The sequence below is a fragment of the Aristolochia californica genome, unplaced genomic scaffold, assembly GCF_029961685.1.
Source record: "Aristolochia californica isolate CCGP_79_NKW_82.1479 unplaced genomic scaffold, dmAriCali1.0.hap1 SCAF_3, whole genome shotgun sequence".
Classification (NCBI taxonomy): Eukaryota; Viridiplantae; Streptophyta; class Magnoliopsida; order Piperales; family Aristolochiaceae; genus Aristolochia; species Aristolochia californica.
The window spans coordinates 43,420,093-43,440,090 of record NW_027181992.1 but is presented as its reverse complement, the minus strand read 5'-3'; the positions used below and the strand labels follow the sequence as shown (position 1 = coordinate 43,440,090).

At 34.3% G+C, this 19,998-nt stretch overlaps 3 protein-coding genes across 3 annotated transcripts; all 3 read left to right on the top strand.

Annotated features, from left to right (window-relative positions):
- The first annotated feature begins 272 nt into the window (after positions 1 to 272).
- Positions 273 to 1,503, top strand: LOC137959587 (uncharacterized protein At2g29880-like). Its single transcript, XM_068806947.1, has 4 exons — positions 273 to 294; positions 346 to 445; positions 525 to 867; positions 952 to 1,503. The coding sequence occupies exons 1-4, from the start codon at positions 273 to 275 to the stop codon at positions 1,501 to 1,503; spliced, it is 1,017 nt and encodes a 338-aa protein (XP_068663048.1).
- A 162-nt stretch (positions 1,504 to 1,665) lies between these two features.
- LOC137959586 (uncharacterized) lies at positions 1,666 to 3,027 on the top strand. The gene is made up of 5 exons (XM_068806946.1): positions 1,666 to 1,763; positions 1,989 to 2,046; positions 2,089 to 2,151; positions 2,229 to 2,454; positions 2,534 to 3,027. The coding sequence occupies exons 1-5, from the start codon at positions 1,666 to 1,668 to the stop codon at positions 3,025 to 3,027; spliced, it is 939 nt and encodes a 312-aa protein (XP_068663047.1).
- A 3,585-nt stretch (positions 3,028 to 6,612) lies between these two features.
- On the top strand, positions 6,613 to 12,378 carry LOC137958581 (sodium/hydrogen exchanger 1-like). The gene is made up of 14 exons (XM_068805648.1): positions 6,613 to 7,637; positions 7,739 to 7,857; positions 8,446 to 8,543; positions 8,791 to 8,850; positions 8,972 to 9,018; positions 9,102 to 9,296; positions 9,371 to 9,417; positions 10,230 to 10,296; positions 10,388 to 10,488; positions 10,618 to 10,719; positions 10,955 to 11,093; positions 11,173 to 11,235; positions 11,386 to 11,469; positions 11,657 to 12,378. Exons 1-14 carry the CDS (start codon positions 7,461 to 7,463, stop codon positions 11,984 to 11,986), a joined length of 1,629 nt encoding a protein of 542 aa, XP_068661749.1. The 5' UTR covers positions 6,613 to 7,460; the 3' UTR covers positions 11,987 to 12,378.
- The last annotated feature ends 7,620 nt before the right edge of the window (positions 12,379 to 19,998 follow it).

The window sequence follows — 19,998 nt, the reverse complement described above, 5'->3', positions numbered from 1 at the left end:
AAATTAGGTCCCCGTTAGAATAAATTAAATCCTCGAGCCATAGATGTGTATCTTCCTAGGGTCCCCATTGGACAAGACTTTTTTTTTAAAACACATATTGCCTGCTGACTCCTGTTAGAATTGATTCAAAAAAAATAAATTGATAAGTGCACAAACCAGTCTATCTAGTAAATTAGTTCCACTAGGAAAGTAGAATTTATTTTACCTTAGCAACTAGTGTGAGTTCATATCACCAATTATATTAAAAAGAAAAAATGGCTTATTAAGGACATATGGCTCCAACAACTATGTTGTGTGAATCAGTGATGCTCTTCTTGTAAGTTTCTTATCCTTTTATGTATGAAGGCTTTAACTTTGTATATGAACTGTTTGCTTGTGACTTCATTCCCACATGGACTTTGTTTGTCCTTGTGGAGTTTGGAGATTGGGAAATAAAAATAACAAGGTAATGGAAATTGCTTCTGGCTCTTTCGTAAGCTCTACGTGTCATTGTCTACTTGTTATGAGTTTTAGATGGTTTGAAGGAGGAAAGGTAAAGACATTATGGATAACATTACAAAGAGGTCATATGACACATGGACGTCTGACGAAGACTGTAAAATGCTTGATTTGCTCATTGAGCAAGTCAATATGGGTAACAAATTACCCAATGGAGTTTGGAAACATGAAGTTTTCAACGATTGTGTCAGTATGTTCAATATGGATGCAATGAACCAAAAAACAGTAGAACAGTTGAAAAACCACGTGAGGACTTGGAAAAGAACGTATATGGTTGTGAGTACATACCTAAACACTAGCGACTTTGGGTGGGATCCAACAACCCAGAAAGTCACTGCTAGTAAGACAGTGTGGCAAGACTACATAAAGGTTTGTAACTGTAACATAGAATGTTATGTTTCTTGCTTTATTAATCATGCTTTTTAGTATTTTAAACGATAAATTTTCATGTAGATGCATAGAGAAGCCGACAAGTATAGGCGGGAAGGTTGTTCGCTCTATGAAAAATTGGCTATTGTGGTTGGAAACACTATGGTCACGGGGAAAGCAAGTCACATAAGCGTGGAGTTAGATGATAACCTTTCGAGTTTTGTAGAAGGAACAATGATTGATGACATTGATGAAGATGATGCAATCAAGGAGATCCCAACACCCAACATTATAGAGTCTCCAAGTGATGCTCCTCCGAAAAGCAAAGCACCAAGCAATGATGAGGATAAAACTTCTTCTACTTGGCGTAGGAAGAGATCCGAACCATTAGTTGAAAATGCTAATAGGATCGTTGAGGCTATTAACAATATGTCATCAACCCTAAGAGACATCTTTACTCCCCCCGTAGAACCTCCATGGTTTGAAGCACTCGAGGCATTACCTAACTTGCCCATAGAAGTCAAATATTATGCCATGGAGTTGCTCGACACCAAAGCTAAGAAGGATATGTTTTTGAAGATGAAACCAGAAGATCAATATAAATGGTTGATGGCTAAATTCAATGCAATGAATTAGACTTATACAGATGTTGACAATTTTAACTTATATTTACAAGACACATTTGGTTTTGTATGAATGACGTTGATTATTGAGTATTTCTAGCCAATTATGAATGTGTATTATTGAATGTGTTTGAACCATGTTTTCATTATTCAATGTCTAGTATTGCAGGTACCCATGGATAATATACCAGATAGGGAGAAAATATGTATTTGTATTGCAGCTTATACAGTTATACTTGTCCTTGTCCATTCATACTTAAATGATTGTAATAGGCAAGTACAACGTTCTTATCATATGGGTGGTCCACGATATTTAAAGAAAGCATTAGAAAGATCACCTATTAAATTTTGAAAAGTGTATAGGATGAATCAAACTATTTTTCTCAAGTTGGATGGATTCTTGAATAATAGAGGACTTTTATTTGATACAAGGACTATATTTGTGGAAGAATAGCTTGCATATTTTTTTATCATTTTTGGTCAACAACAATCTTACAGTGTCACCTCAGAGATGTTTGACAGATCAAATTGGACAATTAGTAAGTATTTTAACAAGGTGTTAAAAGATATTATCAGACTACAATCTGATTACATTTAGCGACCTTCAAGACGTACTCATTCAAAGATCTTGAACAGTGATATCTATTATCCATATTTTAAGGTAAATATAAAGACGTTTGACGAATAATTTCCAGTTACTATAAAAATATATATTTGTATTAATGATTTTTTTATTAGGATTGTATTGGTGTCATCGATGGTGCTCATATTAAAGCACATATCCTATTTGATCAACAAGCAAGATTCTGGAACAGGAAGGGTTTTCTCTCACAAAACGTAATGGCAGCATGTACATTTGACATGCAATTCACATATATACTTGCTGGATGGGAGGGATCAGCAACCGATTCACGTGTATTGAAGTCAGCATTAACCAGACGAGATAAACTTTATGTTCCTGAAGGTAAATATCGCTTCTCTCTATATAGTCTATTTAAATTTATATATTTTTTAGATTATAATAGATATATATTTTATTGTAGGCAAATATTATTTGGTAGATGCTGGATATACAAATCTTCTTGGGTTCTCGGCTCCCTATCGAGGTACTCGTTATCACTTGCAAGAGTTTGGGAATAATACTCCTATGGATGAAAGAGAATTATTTAACCGAAGACACTCATCTTTACGGAACACTATCGAGCGTACATTTGGGGCTTTAAAAACTCGTTTCAAGATATTAAAAGATGCTCCTCCTTTTGATTTTGATGTCCAGGTTAACATTGTGATTGACTATTGTGTATTGCATAATTATATATGCATGGAAGATCACATGGATTTATTTGAAGATGAAGAAGATGATTCAAGTGATGAATCTGGTGGAGAACATTGTGAAGATAACAATGAAAGTGATATTGAAAACAATGATAGTAGTGATGATGTTGAGGTTGATATGGATACTCAAAGAAGTACTCAGAAGGAGTTTGCAATACAATCTGTAAGAGCATCATATTATCGAGATGTTTTAGTAATTTAGATATGGCAAAATTATTGAATATTATGTTGTATTTTTTGTATGAAAAAATATATTTATATGCTGTACTTTTGTATGAACAGATATATTTCTTTGTGTTGTACTTTTGTCTGAACAGATATATTTCTTTTATATTAAAAAGATGATTGAGTTATATTCGTATTATTGTTATTTTTATTATTACGATATTTGTGTAGTATGCTATGTAATACGATATTTGTATAATTATTTCATATTTAGATATTACAAAATTAAAATTTGATTACAATTTTAATAATATAAAAGTAAGCATTTGTTTAATTATTATATTTAATATATTATAGTCAGATATAATATTAATATTAATTTACTAACATTAATTTAATTTTCTGATAGTCGGATATATCAAAATATTTTATTTAATAAATAATCTATATTCACTTTACACTACACTTTTCATTGTGCACACTAACACACACAAGTACTTTACACTGCATTTTTCATTGCGCACACTAACACAAACAAGTATTTTACATTCCATCTCACTTTCCCCAGGGAAAGTACTTTTCATTGTCTTTCATTTCCCTCTGAACTTACATTGTGCACTAACCAACCCCCCCCCCCCCCCCCCCCCCCCCCCCCCCCCCCCCCCCCATTGGTTTGAAGCAGTCCCAGAGAGCGTGGTTTGGAAGGTTTATAAATTTTATGAAATCTATCGGATACAAGCAAAGCAACTCAAATCATACCCTTTTCCTCAAATATAACAAGGAGGCCATCACAGCTCTTATTGTGTATGTTGATGATATGATAGTAACTAGGAATGATCCAGAAGAAAAAAAAAACATTGCAAAGTCATCTTGTTAGAGAGTTTGAAATGAAAGATTTTGGCTACTTAAAAATATTTTCTTGGTATTGAAGTCAAGATCCAAAGAGGGAATTTTTCTATCTCAACGAAAATATGCTTTGGATTTATTGAAGGAAACTGGTATGACATCATGTAGTCCAGTCAGTACTCCTATGGAAGAAAATTTGAACACATTCAAATCAAGTCCCTGTTAACAAGAACGTTATCAGAGACTAGTTGGGAGGTTAATGTATCTTGCACATACCAGACCAAACTTAGCTTGTGTGGTTAGTCAATTTATACATTCTCCAAGTGAAGAACATATGAATGTCGTCAACCGTATCCTACACTACTTGAAATCATCTCTAGGGAAATGAATTTTATTTAAAAAGGGAGGTGACTTGAAAGTTGAAGGTTATACCGATGCCGATTGGGTTGGGTCAATAGAGGATTGACGGTCTACATCTGGATACTTTACATTTGTAGGTGGAAATTTGGTCACTTGGAGAAGTAAGAAATAATAGGTGGTGGCTAGATCGTCAGCTAAAGCCGAATATAGGGGAATGATCAAGGGAATATGTGAATTATTATAGATAAAAAATCTGATACAAGAACTACATATTGAATAGATAAGTCCTATGAAATTATACTGTGGCAGTAAGGCAGCATGTGATATTGCCCACAACCTACTCCATCATGATAGAATTAAACATGTTGAAGTTGATAGACACTTTATTAAAGAAAAGTTAGAAGCAAGGATCATTAAAGTCCCTCATGTTCGATCTGAGGATCAGTTTGCCGATGTGCTAACAAAGGCAGTGTCTTACCAAACTTTTAACAATTGTCTTGACAAGTTTGGCATGAGTGATATCTATGCACCAATTTGAGGGGGAATGTTAAGATTTACTGTGAGATTTATTCCCTTAGAGAGAAATCATGTAAATATTCTGTAAATCCAGTGATTGTATAATCCCGTTAATCACTCATAATTCTTCCATGTATACTCTGTAAAACGGTTATTTAAGCCGATGATGTGAATGAAAAAATATGAAAGTAATTGAAGTAGTATTTTTGAGTAAAACGACTATCATGATCAATGGCTATCTCAATCATTCGATCACGATCAACTACTATCTCAACCGTCCGATTAAACGGTTATCTTAGCCATTTGATCGGACGGTTGAGATAATCGTTGATTATGATCAGACATTTAAGATAGTTGTTTTGCATATTTCACACCAAATAACTTTTAATCGGATGGTTTCATATAACCGTTGATCAGATGACTGAGATAGCCATTTCATATATTCCCCCAAAATATTTTTTCATATTTTAGTATTCCATCAGATTAAAATACTAAAAACAATATGAAACTCACACAAATACTGAATCAATACTTGAACTATACCTCTCTTACCAAAACCCTAGAAAACGAATAAGAGTCAGTACTTGTTGTACTTATCAAAAGAGAGACACATGCTCATCACTATCATGCCACCTGCCACCACGCGTTCTCTAGTCACACTGTGGGCCCAACTCGATCAGAACCTCCCAGTCTATAACCATGGATCCCATCAACCATCAGAAGAGTCATAGCGTTAAAAAAGTCGACCCCCGTCGACCCGACATTAACGGTGAAAAGGAAAAATGTTCGAAGAGTGAGCGTGCACGGTGAAAAAGTGTAAAAGTTGAAACCCTTTACACGTGATCGGACCCACCTCCCCGTGACTAATAAACACCATCATTACAGAATCTGAAACCCTCTGTTTAGACGGAATTATTGTGAGACTGGCCTTACGTGTCCTTCAACCCTAAATTTTGACATTTTCTCTCGCTCATATTACCAAATTGCCACAACGAATATTAGAAGTCAATGGGAGATTCACGTGGATCTTTTGAGATCAAGGAGAAGCCCTGCCATGCAGCTGTCACTTAGATTATATCTCCCTAGAAAATGACCAAAATGAATGCCAATCTTTTCTATTTTCCTCTCAATATGGATATGATCAAATACTGCCCTTAAATTTATAGGGTGGACTACCCCTCAATGGTTCTTCCCTTTTTGCCCTGTTTGTTTTGTTGAAAGCTCACGATGGCTAGATCCGATCAGAATACCCACATTACCATGTGCCACATGTTAGTCGGTTTAAAAAACATTAAAAAAAACCAAGGGTTTATCATTAAGGCAGTCATAGGTCAGATTTTATAGAGATTCGACCTAAAAAAATTAGATTCGGGTTTCTAATTTCACCCAGTGGGTTTGGAGATGGGATATGAAAAGAAATTCACAGTAAAATAGGGGTGAAATGGGTCGGGTTTACAAAGACGGGGCAGAGATAGGTCAGGTTTAAGTCAGGTTTTTTCAGGATTGTTTAGTCAGGTTTGGTTCGGGTTAGAGTTTTGGTAAACCCGTCTCCGACCCGACCCGACCCGTGTTCGGTTTTTTTATATTGATGAGTCGTTATGGATGGATAATAACCCCTTCTCTCCCGGTTGCATTTCTAACGGTAACCGAACGGGTTTTTTTCACCGCGGAGGGTTGAAGTTACATTATTACCCCAAGACAACGATTCGGTTCCTACACTCTACTAGAAAGAGGGAAAAATCTTAATTTAATGCTTTTAGTGAGAGGATATTTGGATAAAAAAAGGAAGGGTAGTTTGGAAAACATAAAAAAAGAAAATGTGGGGTCCGTAGTTTCAACAAAAATCGGGGGCATATGTAGGGTGCCTTTGATCGCTTAGACCACAATCATGCGCATTCCCTCCCGCCCAAGTCCTTTTCTCTCTCTTCTCCTCTCCCCACCTCTGAATTCAGGACGCTTTGCATGACATCAGGCCCTTCCTGTTTCTGCAATCTCCTGGTTTCTTACTCTCTTCTTCTCTGTTCAATTGTCTGTGTTAAGGTTTGTTCTCGGCGTTTCGGGGACATTTGATCTCTCGCTTTGCTCTGGTTCGAATACAAGGAGGATTACTGCTGCCGTCGTCTGGTCGGCTTTTTCGATTGAATTTTCCTTGTTTGTGAGGGATATCTCTTTGTATTTTTTGAGACTTTGTTTTTAGCACGGTGTTTCTCGATCCCACAGCGGAACTGCCTCTTTCTTCATTTTGTGGGGGCCTCAAGGGCCTTAGGTCGTTGTGCGTTGCTGGAGGGGCCGGAATCGTGAACCCTCCCCTGTTTCTGGTTGTTCTTAACTCTGGAAGTGGAGAGCCGAATTCTTATTTCCTGGTTTGAAGCCTTTTTATGTAAATCACGTCAGTTGATCAGAATTCTGTACCTTGATTGATGGAAGGGTGATCGCATCTGTGGTTCGAAGTTCTGATTTGGAAATCGGACTACTCGGAGTTGGAACTCGGTCCTGTTGGTTTTGCGCGTTTGGTCGTGCTCGGAATTAGTCCTGGTTCGTTGTATTTAAGACAGGATAACATGCATCCGTTGTCAATATGCTGCTGAGATCCTATGGGAAATGACTGTTTTTGAAGGATAGACGGTGCCCCGAAAGAGGAGCTCATTAACGAGTAGTAGGGATTCCTTTGCATCTCTCTGCTCCACTTCGCAATATCTTACTGATTTCAAGTTGTATCGAGGCCGTTTTCCGATTGAGGTGGGAAGCATGGGATTCGACTTGGGACCACTTTTGTTGAGGTTGAAGACGCTTTACACCACATCAGATCACGCTTCTGTTGTTTCAATCAATTTGTTTGTGGCGCTCTTATGTGCGTGTATTGTGATTGGCCACTTGCTGGAAGAGAACAGATGGATGAACGAGTCTATCACAGCCTTAGCTATCGTGAGTTTTTCTCCCGCCTGTTCTCCTACCTGCTATAACTTTCTGAACCAGGCAGTGGTCAAGGTTTGAAGTAACTCTCTTGATCTGTGTCTTGACAACAGGGTATCTGCACCGGAGTTGTTATTCTGCTCACTACCGGAGGCAAAAGTTCCCATATTCTAGTCTTCAGTGAAGATCTTTTCTTTATATATCTTCTTCCACCCATTATTTTTAATGCTGGGTATGTCATGCATTTATTGACTCTTCTCCATTTTCTATTCTTAACGTCGTTTCGAATCTTCTCTGTGTGTTGCTGTAATGCATGCTTGTGTCAATGGCTTTATCAATGATGATTGTCCAAACTATTATTAGTTTCCCTTTGATTTTAGTCAATCGAACTTCATTTTCTTTAGAGCAATCTGGCCAGTGTAGTAGCACGCATGATGAAGCTCACTGACTCCAAACTTTTTCCTCTTTAAACAACTAGAATTTGGTTTGCTCTATTAAATTTTTTTCTGGCTTTTAGAAACTTCAAGTGTATCCTTTTCATTAAAAAAACTGTATTCCTTAAGTTTAAGTCTTTTGTTCTTTTGAGTCTGCTGTTAAAATTCTGTTCATGCTCAGTTTTTCTTCTAAAGCATTTGAAGAATAGAAGGGCGTTCTATTTTTTCCTGTTTTACATTAAATCTTCTTCTGATTAATTTTGTTTATCTACCTTACTTTTAACAGTCAGTGATACTTCTCTATTATCTCTGGGAATATTTTAAATTACCGGTGACCCCAAATTTATAGGACAAGCTTGACATTTTGGTGTTTCTTTCTGTATCAGGTTCCAGGTTAAAAAGAAACAATTTTTCCGCAACTTTATGACAATCATGCTATTTGGTGCTGTTGGCACATTAATATCATTTGCTATCATATCATTCGGTAGGTTGTTGACTATTTCTCTGCACATTGTTTTAGCGATATCCTTTTTCTTTCTTAGACAAGTAGGCAGAAAACTGGGACGAGGATTAAAATAATATTGTATGTAGGTGACATTATAATACAGGTATTATTTCCATCACTGTCTCATGCTGGACTCTGATTTTTACTCCTTTCGTTCTCATGAATAAGAGCAAGATTGCATACTATTCACCGTTGACATTTCTTGACCTGTCCTTTCTTATTTCAGGTGCTACAGAAATATTTAAGAAGATGGATGTAGGTCTCCTTGATATTGGAGATTATCTTGGTATTATTCAACATCTACTGTTCTCTTTTTTTCTTATCAGACTCCTCAATATATCTGCTTTGTTTTGCTTCATTGTCTATCCTCTTCTGTACTTATATCTTTTCAACTCCAATATGTGCAGCAATTGGGGCAATTTTTTCGGCAACAGATTCTGTTTGTACCTTGCAGGTATGGAAGCTTTCAAAATTGAACTGCTCAATAGTTCTGTAAAGAGAAGAACATTGCTACTAAATATTCATTCCATCATGCAGGTGCTTAACCAGGATGAGACACCTCTTCTTTACAGTCTTGTCTTCGGGGAAGGTGTTGTCAATGATGCCACTTCAGTCGTACTCTTCAATGCAGTTCAGAACTTTGATCTCAGTCACATCAACTCCCATACTGCATTGCAGTTACTAGGCAACTTCCTGTATCTATTTTTCACAAGCACTTTGCTGGGACTGGTTGTGAGTCTCTCTCTCTCTCTCTCTCGTTGATAGAGAACAGAGAAATTTATTTAACATCAATTTTTTTATATCAGGCAGGACTGCTAAGTGCGTACATCATTAAAAAACTCTACTTTGGAAGGTTTGTCTGCAGCAGAACTTATCATTATTTTGGCCCTCTTTTGTCATCTAATACTTCACAACTTTGTTTTCCCCTAAAAATTTCATAAATTCTGATCATTATTTGATTCATATAGATTTGGAAAGCTTGTAGTTAGTTTGCTAATTACTGGTCACTTTTAACTGGAGGAAAAAATAGATTCAATGGAAAAACATGAGAAAGAACAGAAGCTTTTATGGACTTCAATCTTTTAAAATAGCTATTTGCACCAGATCCAAGAGGCACCTCGATTTTTCTACTTGCCCCCTTCAGATTTACGTCCAGACTGACCCAATAAAGAATGACAGGAAAAGAATTGGTTCAGCAAAAAGCACTAGAGCACTCCCCATGTATAAGTATCATTATCACAATGGATATTTCTTTTCGTGCTAGGATTGCAAATTTTGCAGTTAATATATCTAGACAAACTAAGCCTTGCAATTTGAAGTGAATTTTAGTTTTGTATACCTTATGTTGCATACATGTGTGGCATCTTACTCTCTTTGAGTTGCTGGTGTAATGTGGGATTAGTGACCAGTCTTTTCTCCTTTCTTTCTTTTTTGTTTTGTTTTTTCACTTGTTTCAGTTTCCCTGCTATGCTTCTTTCCCTTACCCTGAACAACAGCAAGTCAAGTACCATTCTATTAAATGAGCAATCTTCTACTCTTTATTTTCTGTTACTCAAAAATTGTTGGGAAGGGCAGTGTAGTTATGCATTACATATAGAACGAATTTCCAGTGTCATTCTCCTTCTCCTTAGTTTGTCTGCTTACTTTGAAAATTTTCTCTTCCAGGCATTCCACTGACCGTGAAGTTGCAATTATGATACTCATGGCATATTTTTCCTATATGCTAGCTGAAGTATGATTTGCTTCTGTTTTCTGTTTGACTTCATTACATCTGTATCTCGTAATCATCTATTTCATCTGACTTATGTCTCTATGTTTTGCAGCTGTTCTATCTGAGTGCAATTCTTACTGTGTTCTTTTGTGGCATTGTGATGTCTCACTATACCTGGCATAATGTGACTGAGAGTTCAAGAGTTACCACCAAGTATGTTGAATAGCCGTTGTTTTGATTCAAATTTTAACCTAGCTTTGTTTTTATTTTCTCTCTTCTCTCTTTTGGTCTTGTGTCACACTCTATGATTAACAATTCAATTGATTCTTTTTATTACTACAGGCATACATTTGCAACAATGTCCTTTATTGCCGAGTTATTTATCTTCCTATATGTAGGCATGGATGCTTTGGACATAGAGAAGTGGAGATTTGTCAAAAGCAGGTAATAGCATCTCTTCATCCAGTTCTCTGTATCTTTGTGACAGTGGTCCGGTCACTCAAAGAAAGAATTATTGCTCGTAAAAGATCAGTATTTTGCCTACCAGATGTTTAGTATGGGTGCAGTGTTTCGTTAAAATCACTCTTTTTATATGTTTTCTGTACAGTATGACTTCCTAAAGAGTTATTTATTAATTGTGTTCACAAGGCTGTTGAACATGCTGTTTCTTCTTCTGCAGTCCTGGAAAATCTTGTGCTGTAAGTGCAATTTTGCTTGCCTTACTTCTGATAGGGAGAGCAGCATTTGTTTTCCCTCTATCATTTCTATCCAATCTGATGAAAAAAAACCCAACTGAAAAAATTAGGTTCAGGCAGCAGGTAAGATTACTTTTTTTAAAAATTATTTGAATGATACCTCCATCCAATAATTTGTCAGGTAACCAAACTATATTTGCAGATTATTATTTGGTGGGCTGGCCTAATGCGAGGTGCTGTATCAATGGCCCTTGCTTATAATCAGGTAAATTTTGAAATTTCTGTCCATCCTTTCTGGAATACATGCAGAAACATTCATATGTTGAGACTTTAAATTATGTCTGACCAGTTACTATGAACCTATAGAGAGTGAAATTCCTTTGCCTCAGAAGGCTACATGTTTTTCACTTTGCAGTTTACTAGGTCTGGTCATACACAACTACGTGGCAATGCAATCATGATCACAAGCACCATCACAGTTGTTCTTTTCAGCACAGTGGTAAGATGCCTCTTCCCTTGTCATTCCATCTTTGTGCAAACAGAATTAGAAGCCGTCAACCTGTATCACTGTTTTATTTTCTTATCAACACTGTACCCAATATTATTGCTTTGTAGTAACAATTTCGTGAGCTTAATTTCCTATATACTGTACTGAAGTGCTGGATTTTTTTTGAAAATTTTTTTAGGTGTTTGGCCTGATGACCAAGCCTCTGATAAGGATTTTACTTCCTTCTAGTCTAAAGCGTACAAGTAGTATTTCTTCAGATAATGGAAGTCCAAAATCCTTTCTCTATCCACTTCTTGGCAATGGGCAGGGATCTGAAGTAGAGACAGGGGACATCCCACGTCCCACTAGTCTTCGCATGTTACTGCAGACCCCCACACACACTGTACATCATTACTGGCGCAGGTTTGATGATGCCTTCATGAGGCCAATGTTCGGAGGTCGAGGCTTTGCTCCATTTGTGCCTGGATCACCAACAGAACAGAGTGTCCATAATGCATGGGAGTCTTGAGAAAAGAAAAAAGGTTTGCAATCAATGTTGTTCACCGTACTCAAAATTTTTGGTTGTCTGTGCAGTTGTATTGCTTGGCCGTGACAGTAGTCATCATTGTAGCAGATGCATTAGACTTTTGGGTTTGTAATTTAGTCTGTTTATGTAAGTCATTTTTTTATTTGTAAAATCGTGTTGGTGATGTTCATACGGCCTCACTGTCATATTTTCGTCTAAGTGTGTATTAATTTTTATGCAAATGGGTGTATTATATGCATTTTCTCAGTCCCTTGATGCATGTAAGCTTGCTTTTTGTTAGTTGTTAATTACGTTCTTTTCTTGTAATTTATATGCATAAACATATTAGAAGTTGTATTAGTTTTATATAACAGTTTTGTTTGTTCTTTTCTGAATGATGAATCTATTTCACCTAATTTCAGATCTGTCATTTAATGAATCTTTCAGATATCTTTTAAATGTTAAAAGAAATATTAGAAATAATAGAAACAAGAGCAGTGTAAACAAAGACTTCACTTGCAGGCTTTCATTTCTCGAGATTGAAAAGATTTTGTCCTGAACTGGTTGGATTGGAACAGTAATGCAGCAGTAGAATGAGGTGAATCTTTTTGCATCAGGCGAAAGGAATGTTGCCTGAAGATTGCCTTGAGATTTGCAGTTACCCGTGAGCAAACCCTAAATGCAGGAGCCAAGGAGAAAGAAAATGAAAAATGCTCAATTTGGTCTGTCTGTTTCACTGAACAAGGAGTGTGCAACTTCTTCAGCACAATCCAAGTTTTTTCTTGTCTTTTACAGCACAAGAAGAGGCGAGGGTTTTCGTCCAGTCCAGTCCAGTCCTGTAGTGCCATTTGTTTAATGGGGATGGTTGAAAGCCAACAAAGCTCTAAATTTGATTTAATAGACATTTTACAAGGATTGAACCTTGTAATTCCCCTGATGCCTCTGGAAAGGAGGGAATCCTCGTTTTTTTATGCTTAAACAATAGAATCAGCCATATATGCAGAGATTACTTGTAACATTTTCAGCATTAATGAAATCATCCACGTGGAAGAATAAAGCTCAAGAGTCAAAGAAGCTAACATCTCTTCACAAGGTGCATTCTAATATGATCAAGGGCCAGTTCGTGCGCCTCTGAGTTAAGTGAAAGTGATTTAGATTACACTGTAACTTGACTCGGATGCGTTAGTGTATGCACCGGGTGCCAATTCAAGTGGATGGATGGGTTCATCCACAAGGCTTGCAAAAATGGACCTTGCTCTCCCATCTCCCTCTCGCTCATTATTAATTCGATTTATTATCAAGTATTTTTGTTTAATTATTTTATATTTTTATAATTAATTAAATTAATTATTTTTAATTTGTTTAAAATATATTATTAATTTATACTACGTAAAATTTTATTATTATTAAAATATTATATTTATTTATTTATTATATTCATTTTTTATCACTATATTAAATTAATGATTTAAGAGTGTAATTAAAATATTATAAAAGTAAACAATTGATCAAGTATTTTGTTTATCATTAATTAAACTAATGATTTTTAATTTTGTGGAAATATATTATTAATTTATACTATTAAAAATCTATCTTATGTTGTTAATAAAATATTATATTTATTTATTTATTATTTTTATTACAATATTAAATTAGTGATTTATGAGTGGTAATTAAAATACTATTGAGTCAGCATTTGATCAAGTATTTTTGATTAATTATTCTATTTTTATATTTAATTAAACTAATGATTTTTAATTTTATAGAAAAATATTATTAATTTATACTACAAAAAAATCTATCTTATGTTATTAATAAAATATATTATTATTATATTATATTAGTGATTTAAGAGTGGTAATTAAAATATTGTTAAAGTAAACAAATGATTAAGTATTTTTTTTTAATTATTCAATTTTATCATTAATTAAACTAATCATTTTTAATTTTGTGGAAATACATGATTAATTTATACTACTATAAATCTATCTTATGTTATTAATAAAATATTTTATTTATTTATTAATTTATTTATTATTTAATATTTTTATTACTATATTAAATTAGTGATTTAATAGTGATAATTAAAATATTGTTAAAGTAAGCAATTGATCAAGTATTTTTGTTTAATTATTCTATTTTTATCATTAATTAAAATAATATTTTTTATTTTGTGGAAATATATTATTAATTTATACTACATAAAAATCAATCAAATGTTGTTAATAAAATATTTATTTATTATATTTATTACTATATTAAATTATTATTTAAGAGTGGTAATTAAAATATTGTTAAAGTAGGCAATCTATCAAGTATTTTTGTTCAATTATTTTATTTTTTATCATTAATTAAACTAATGATTTTAAATTTTGTGGAAATATATTATTAATTTATACTACGTAAAATATATCTTATGTTATTAATAAAATATTCTAGTTATTTATTTATTATATTCTTTACTGTTATTTTTAAAAAAAATTATATTAGCTACTTTTATAATTAATTAGTACACCGGTTAATGTTCACACGTAATTATTGTATTAATTTAGACTAAACTGCAATCTATCTTAATTTATTAATGAATATCTTATTTAATTAATTAGTAAATTAATATATTTTAATACTACATTAAATTACTTATTAGTGTAGTAACCATTTTTGTTTAGGTTAATTATCTATTTAGGTATATTATAAAAAATAACTTTTTTCTCTTGTTTACATTACATTTTTCATTTTGGACACTAACACCAACAAGTAATTTACTTTCACTTTCACTTACAGTAGGTAATTCATTTTCAATTTCACTTATATTAGGTAATTCACTTTCACATTCACTTACAGTAGGTAAGTGCAATAGAGTCCACACTGGCAAAAGAAGCACCTACTCAAAACTAGTCTGTTTTCACATTCCTTGTGGCCGTTTGCTTCATTTCCTCTTGAAGTTTGCCTTTCATCTATCTTTGTTGTTCCAACAGCTCATGGTAGTCTTATGCAAACATTTCCACAATCATTCCTTGTCAATCAATTCATCCTTGTGATAAGCTTCTCTCACATAGCTGCTTTAATACCCCTTTTCAATGGCACAAAAAAAATTCTTTGACTGTCTCATAAAAATATTAACTGTGAAAAGATACCTACCTAGGGTGGCATGGCTAGTAAATAAGGAGAACATTCATAGAGATGACATAAAATTGTAATTATGCAAGTTCGTATATGTTTTCTTATTTTATTTTTTATTTTGAAACAAGTAGCCCTAAGGGCATACTAGTCATTGTAAACATCTTCCCATAACTATAAATACAACCTAAAGGCATAAGGTAGAGCATTTAAGCCTCTTCCTCTTAACTCAAATTCGTCCATACACCTCTCTCTTTTTCTCTTCTTTCTCGCCCTTAGTTTCTTTTCTCCTCTCTCCCAAGAGTTAGAGTTCATCTTTTTTCTATTTCCCTTAATATCTCATGTGCTTACGTGTTGTCCCAAGAAATCAACATGGTATCAAAGCAAGCAAAGTTTTGATATAGAAAAAAAAAAAAAGATGGAGAAGAAAGGCAGGAAGAAGAAAAAAAAAAGGAGTTTCTTGATTTTTTCTTAAGTCTTTCTTTCTCAATTCCTATTTTGTATTAGATGTTTTACTCTCTTACGGTATGTTCCTATAGCAAATTATATATTGTTGGAAATATCTTTAAGTCTAGTTTCCAACTCAAAAAAAATTGTTGAAATCAGAGTTTTCTAGAAAGAGAAATCAAAATCTGAAGCAACAAAGGTCAAACAAGTGAAAAGTTTCGTATAGTAGCGGAAAGCTTCAACTTCCTGAACGGTTTGTACTAACATTACTAAGGATTTATATTAAGAATTATATCTCAAAAGAAATCTATGTGAATCTATTTTCTTTCCCAATAAATTGTTTCCCAATCTAATCTTTCTTGAGAGAGATATCTATATTGGAAGAATCAAATGTCATGTTTATATCTTGTTGTATGTGAAGATCCGAATTTAAGCCGAATTTTTTGCTTCACGTTTTTTAAGTTGCTAATGTTGGTTAAGTTTCCTATTTTTTTCAAAATTTATTCAAGATTTTACCAACTTGAGTATCTTTCCTTCATTAAAAGTTTATTTTGTTTGTTGTCATATTACATTAGTTTCCTTAAGAGAAAATTTTCCCATTATGAGCTTAGTTTCTTTTTTTGACAAAGTCTGAAAATTTTGAATTAGAAAGTCGTGTTTTCTCATTCTAAATTCCAAATCTTAGTGTCCTAAAAAACTTCCCTTATTCTAGAATTTATCTTTTGAATATTTCTTTCTAAATTGGTTTAGTTGTGTTAAAAGGTAATTATGCCTTATATGAGAAGTGTATGTTTATAAAGTTTCCATTATTATGTTCTATTTCAAAACTTTTTTATTGGGCTTTTTTAAGTTTCCTTAATCATCATGTTCATAGAGGAATTATTTTTTCACCTCCCTCTTGAGTAAAACCTTGTCACTTTTTATCCATCTATTGGTCTAAAAGCACCTCCTTCTTACTTTATGTATCAAGAGCTGCATTGTGCGCCTCCTTCATTTTTAAGTATGAGAACTGTTATATTTTTATTCACACCCTTAATTCCTCAAAGTACTTTCTTTAATTTATTTTTGCTAAAATCACGTTAGAGCAATGCATATAGACCAACTACCTAAAAATTATAGGAGTCGTCTCCAACATCCAGCTTGAGTCCAGTCTTTTTATTTTTTACCCAAAAGGTGTTCTTTGTTTGAGCTACCCTTAGAAAATGAGTTGTCTCTTTGTTATGCCCTAAAGTTGAGTTATTTTTTCGCCTTTGAAATTGAGCAAAGCGTATTTCAAACTATGACAATTTTGTTAAGTTTATGGAACTTCGTTGTACGGCTAGGAGTTATTTTTCTTCTCTCACTATTATATTATGCAAGTTGGGTCTCTTGGTAAAGAACAAAGAGATCCACATCTTGAAGGAGAAAAGTAGAAGAAGAAGTACAAAAAAGAGGTAACAAACAATTAAGAATTCCACTTTTTGTGGTAATCAAATTTTATGTGACTAGAATATCCAAGTAATGTGGAGATGAGATGAGAACAAGATGAAGACTACAAGCAAAATGTGAAAAAAAAGACGATGAATCAAATCAAGGCAATCAATTTTTTTTCTTTCAAGCGCACAAGTTTCTTGACCAAGATTATTTGCAAAGCAAAGTTATAAACACCAGCTTAAGGGGGAGTGTTAAAAAGCACGTACGTGTGTAGGGGTGGCATGGCTAATGAATAAGGAAAATAGTTATAGAGATTGCATAAAATTGTAATTATGCAAACTAGTGAATGTCCTCTTATGTCATTTTCCTTTTGAAGCATGTAGCCCTAGGGGCATAATAATCATTGTTAACACCTCACATAACTATAAATATAACCTCAAGACATGAGGTAGAGCATTCAAACCTCTTCCTCTTAGCTCAAACTCATCCATACACCTCTTTCTATTTTCCTCTTCCTTCTCTCACTTGGTTTCTTCTTTCCTCTCTCCCAAGAACTAGAGTTTATCTTTTTCTCTCCTTCCCTTAATATCTCTTGTATTTATGTGTTGTCCTCAAAAAGCAATATTAAGGGGGGGTTAGTGCACAATGTAAGTGCAGGGGGAAAGTGGAATGAAAAGTGAAGTACTTTCCTTAGGGAAAGTGAGATGGAATATAAAGTACTAGTTTGTGTTAGTGTACGCAATGGAAAGTGCAGTGTAAAGTACTTGTTTGTATTAGTGTGCACAATGTAAAGCATTTGTTTGTGTTAGTGTGCACAATGGAAAGTGTGGAATAAAGTGTAGATAAATTATTAATTAAATAAAAATATTTTGATATATCTGACTTTCAGAAAATTAAATTAATATTAGTTAATAAATAAAATATATTAAATATAATAATTAAACAAATGTTTATTTTTATATTATTAAAATTGTAATCAAATTTTAATTTTGTAATATCTAAATATGAAATAATTATACAAATATCGTACTACATAGCGTACTACACAAACATCGTAATAATAAAAATAAAAATAATACAAATATAACTCAACAACCTTTTTAATATAAAAAAATATATCTGTTCATACAAAAGTACAACACAAAAAATATTTAGCTGCATTAAAACATAATAGTCAATAATTTTGCCACATCTGAATTACTAAATCATCTCGATAATATGATGTTCTTGCAGATTGTACTGCGGACTCCCTTTGAGTACTTATTTGAGTATCCACATCATCCTCAACATCATCACTACTATCATTGTCTTCATTTTCCCTTCCATTGTCATCTTCACAATGTTCTCCACCACAAACACACTCATTTTCACTGCAAATGAAGCATTGGTACTTATATAGTAAACAGAAGTTACCATAGCGAAACTCCTTATTCCCTGTTCAGTCAAGCCAACCATGGACGAGGATCAAGTTATTGAAAATTAGAGACATACCCCCATACATGCTTAAATATGTAAAATATATATTTTTTATTAAATACTAATAATGATTTTTAATAGCTTATGCTCTAAACAAAGACCTACAAGACCAATTAACTATCGATGAACAGGAAGAAATTTTTATCCTACTTTCTTCCGAATCGAGCCGGAGAGGATGCAGAGAGGGGAAGTCGCCGATGGTTGTCGGTGCTGGGGACAGCGAGAGGAAGAGAGTCAAACGCCGGAGAGAGGTCGCAGAGGGGGCGATTAAAATCGCCGACGGTCTCGAGCAAGGGAGGAGCCGGAGAGGTTGCAAAGAGGGGAGAGATGTTGTCGAGGTCGTCGGTGCTGGGGACGGCGAGAGGATGGGAGTCGAGTGCTGGAGACAGGTCGCACAGAGAGCGATTGAAATCGTCGAAGGTCGGTCACGAGTGAGAGAGAAATTTTTTTTCTCTGAAACCTTCGTTCGACAGAGCCTTCCTTCCCGACAACCCGAGCCCGATGCAATTGAGGGATCCTTACTTTCCCCCGTCACTTACGCTACACACTAACATGGCTAACAAATGCATGGGAAAACCCCTATTCTTCGCTAAAGTTGCCCGGTATCGGCACTAACTAGGGGTGGCTTCGAATCGAGCCGGTTCGAGTTCGGTTTGGTGCCGGCTCGGTTCGATTCGGTATCTCTCAAGCTCGAGATCCGAATTGGCTCGTTTGAGTTATCGAGCCGAGCTCATCCGAATCAAGGTTTGACTCAAAAACTCGCTAGTCGCGGGATCGGGAGTAGGAGCGAGGAAGAGGGGGGGGGGGGGGGGGGGACCTCTACGTCCCCTCCGATTTTTTCCTCTTCCTCCGATTTCTTTGCCTCCTCTGTTTCTGTCGCCGACGATAGGTGCTCGCCGGCGCCGCACCTTCGCTCCCTGTTGTCTTTGCGGAAAACTGGAGAATAGTTAGAGTTTCGGGAGAAATAATTTCTCCCCCCTATCCCAAAGTCGATTTCACACGTGAGATCATAAAACCGATTTCACACGTGCAAGATCATAAACAAGGAAAAAAAAACTTTTTGTCCCTTCCTCATTGCTCTTGAAGAAATTGAAAAGATATTTTAATAGAAATACATTTCTAGAGACTATTAGTGGTTTTTTCAATAAATGTTGAAAAGACATTTTTAGTAAAAATATAGGACCATTAGTGCTTCATGTATTTTGAAAATATTTTTCTAATTATAAATTCTTGTTAAAAAATCATATAATTTTCTAAGTAAGATTTTCTTGCCAAGATGGGCTAGAAAATCGTATAAAATAATTTTGAATAAGTATTTGACAGTTGATGATATAATATTTTTAGCATAAGGCAATTTTCATAGCAATTTTGTGTTTGACATTTTATTTGATTAAAAATTTATCGATAAGTATAGTAATATATTAGATTAATTATTAATTTTTATTTAATTTCTTAGAAGAGGCAATAAGAGGTCCATTTGACTTTCCTAACAAACATTTAAAATATTTCTTGTAATTTTCTAGTAAGTCTTTAATAGTAATAGGATTTTATTTAAAGGA

Excerpts from the sequence above, each read along its gene's own strand:
- LOC137959587 (XM_068806947.1), top strand. The coding sequence starts at position 273 with ATGGCTCCAACAACTATGTTGT. Across the intron at positions 446-524 it reads TGGGAAATAAAAATAACAAG|GAGGAAAGGTAAAGACATTA; the intron begins GTAATGGAAATT and ends GATGGTTTGAAG. Across the intron at positions 868-951 it reads TGTGGCAAGACTACATAAAG|ATGCATAGAGAAGCCGACAA; the intron begins GTTTGTAACTGT and ends ATTTTCATGTAG.
- LOC137959586 (XM_068806946.1), top strand. The coding sequence starts at position 1,666 with ATGGATAATATACCAGATAGGGAGAAAATATGTATTTGTATTGCAGCT. Across the intron at positions 1,764-1,988 it reads TACTTAAATGATTGTAATAG|TGTCACCTCAGAGATGTTTG; the intron begins GCAAGTACAACG and ends ACAATCTTACAG. Across the intron at positions 2,152-2,228 it reads TCTATTATCCATATTTTAAG|GATTGTATTGGTGTCATCGA; the intron begins GTAAATATAAAG and ends TTTTTTTATTAG.
- LOC137958581 (XM_068805648.1), top strand. The coding sequence starts at position 7,461 with ATGGGATTCGACTTGGGACCACTTTTGTTGAGGTTGAAGACGCTTTAC. Across the intron at positions 7,858-8,445 it reads CCCATTATTTTTAATGCTGG|GTTCCAGGTTAAAAAGAAAC; the intron begins GTATGTCATGCA and ends TTTCTGTATCAG. Across the intron at positions 8,544-8,790 it reads ATTTGCTATCATATCATTCG|GTGCTACAGAAATATTTAAG; the intron begins GTAGGTTGTTGA and ends TTCTTATTTCAG.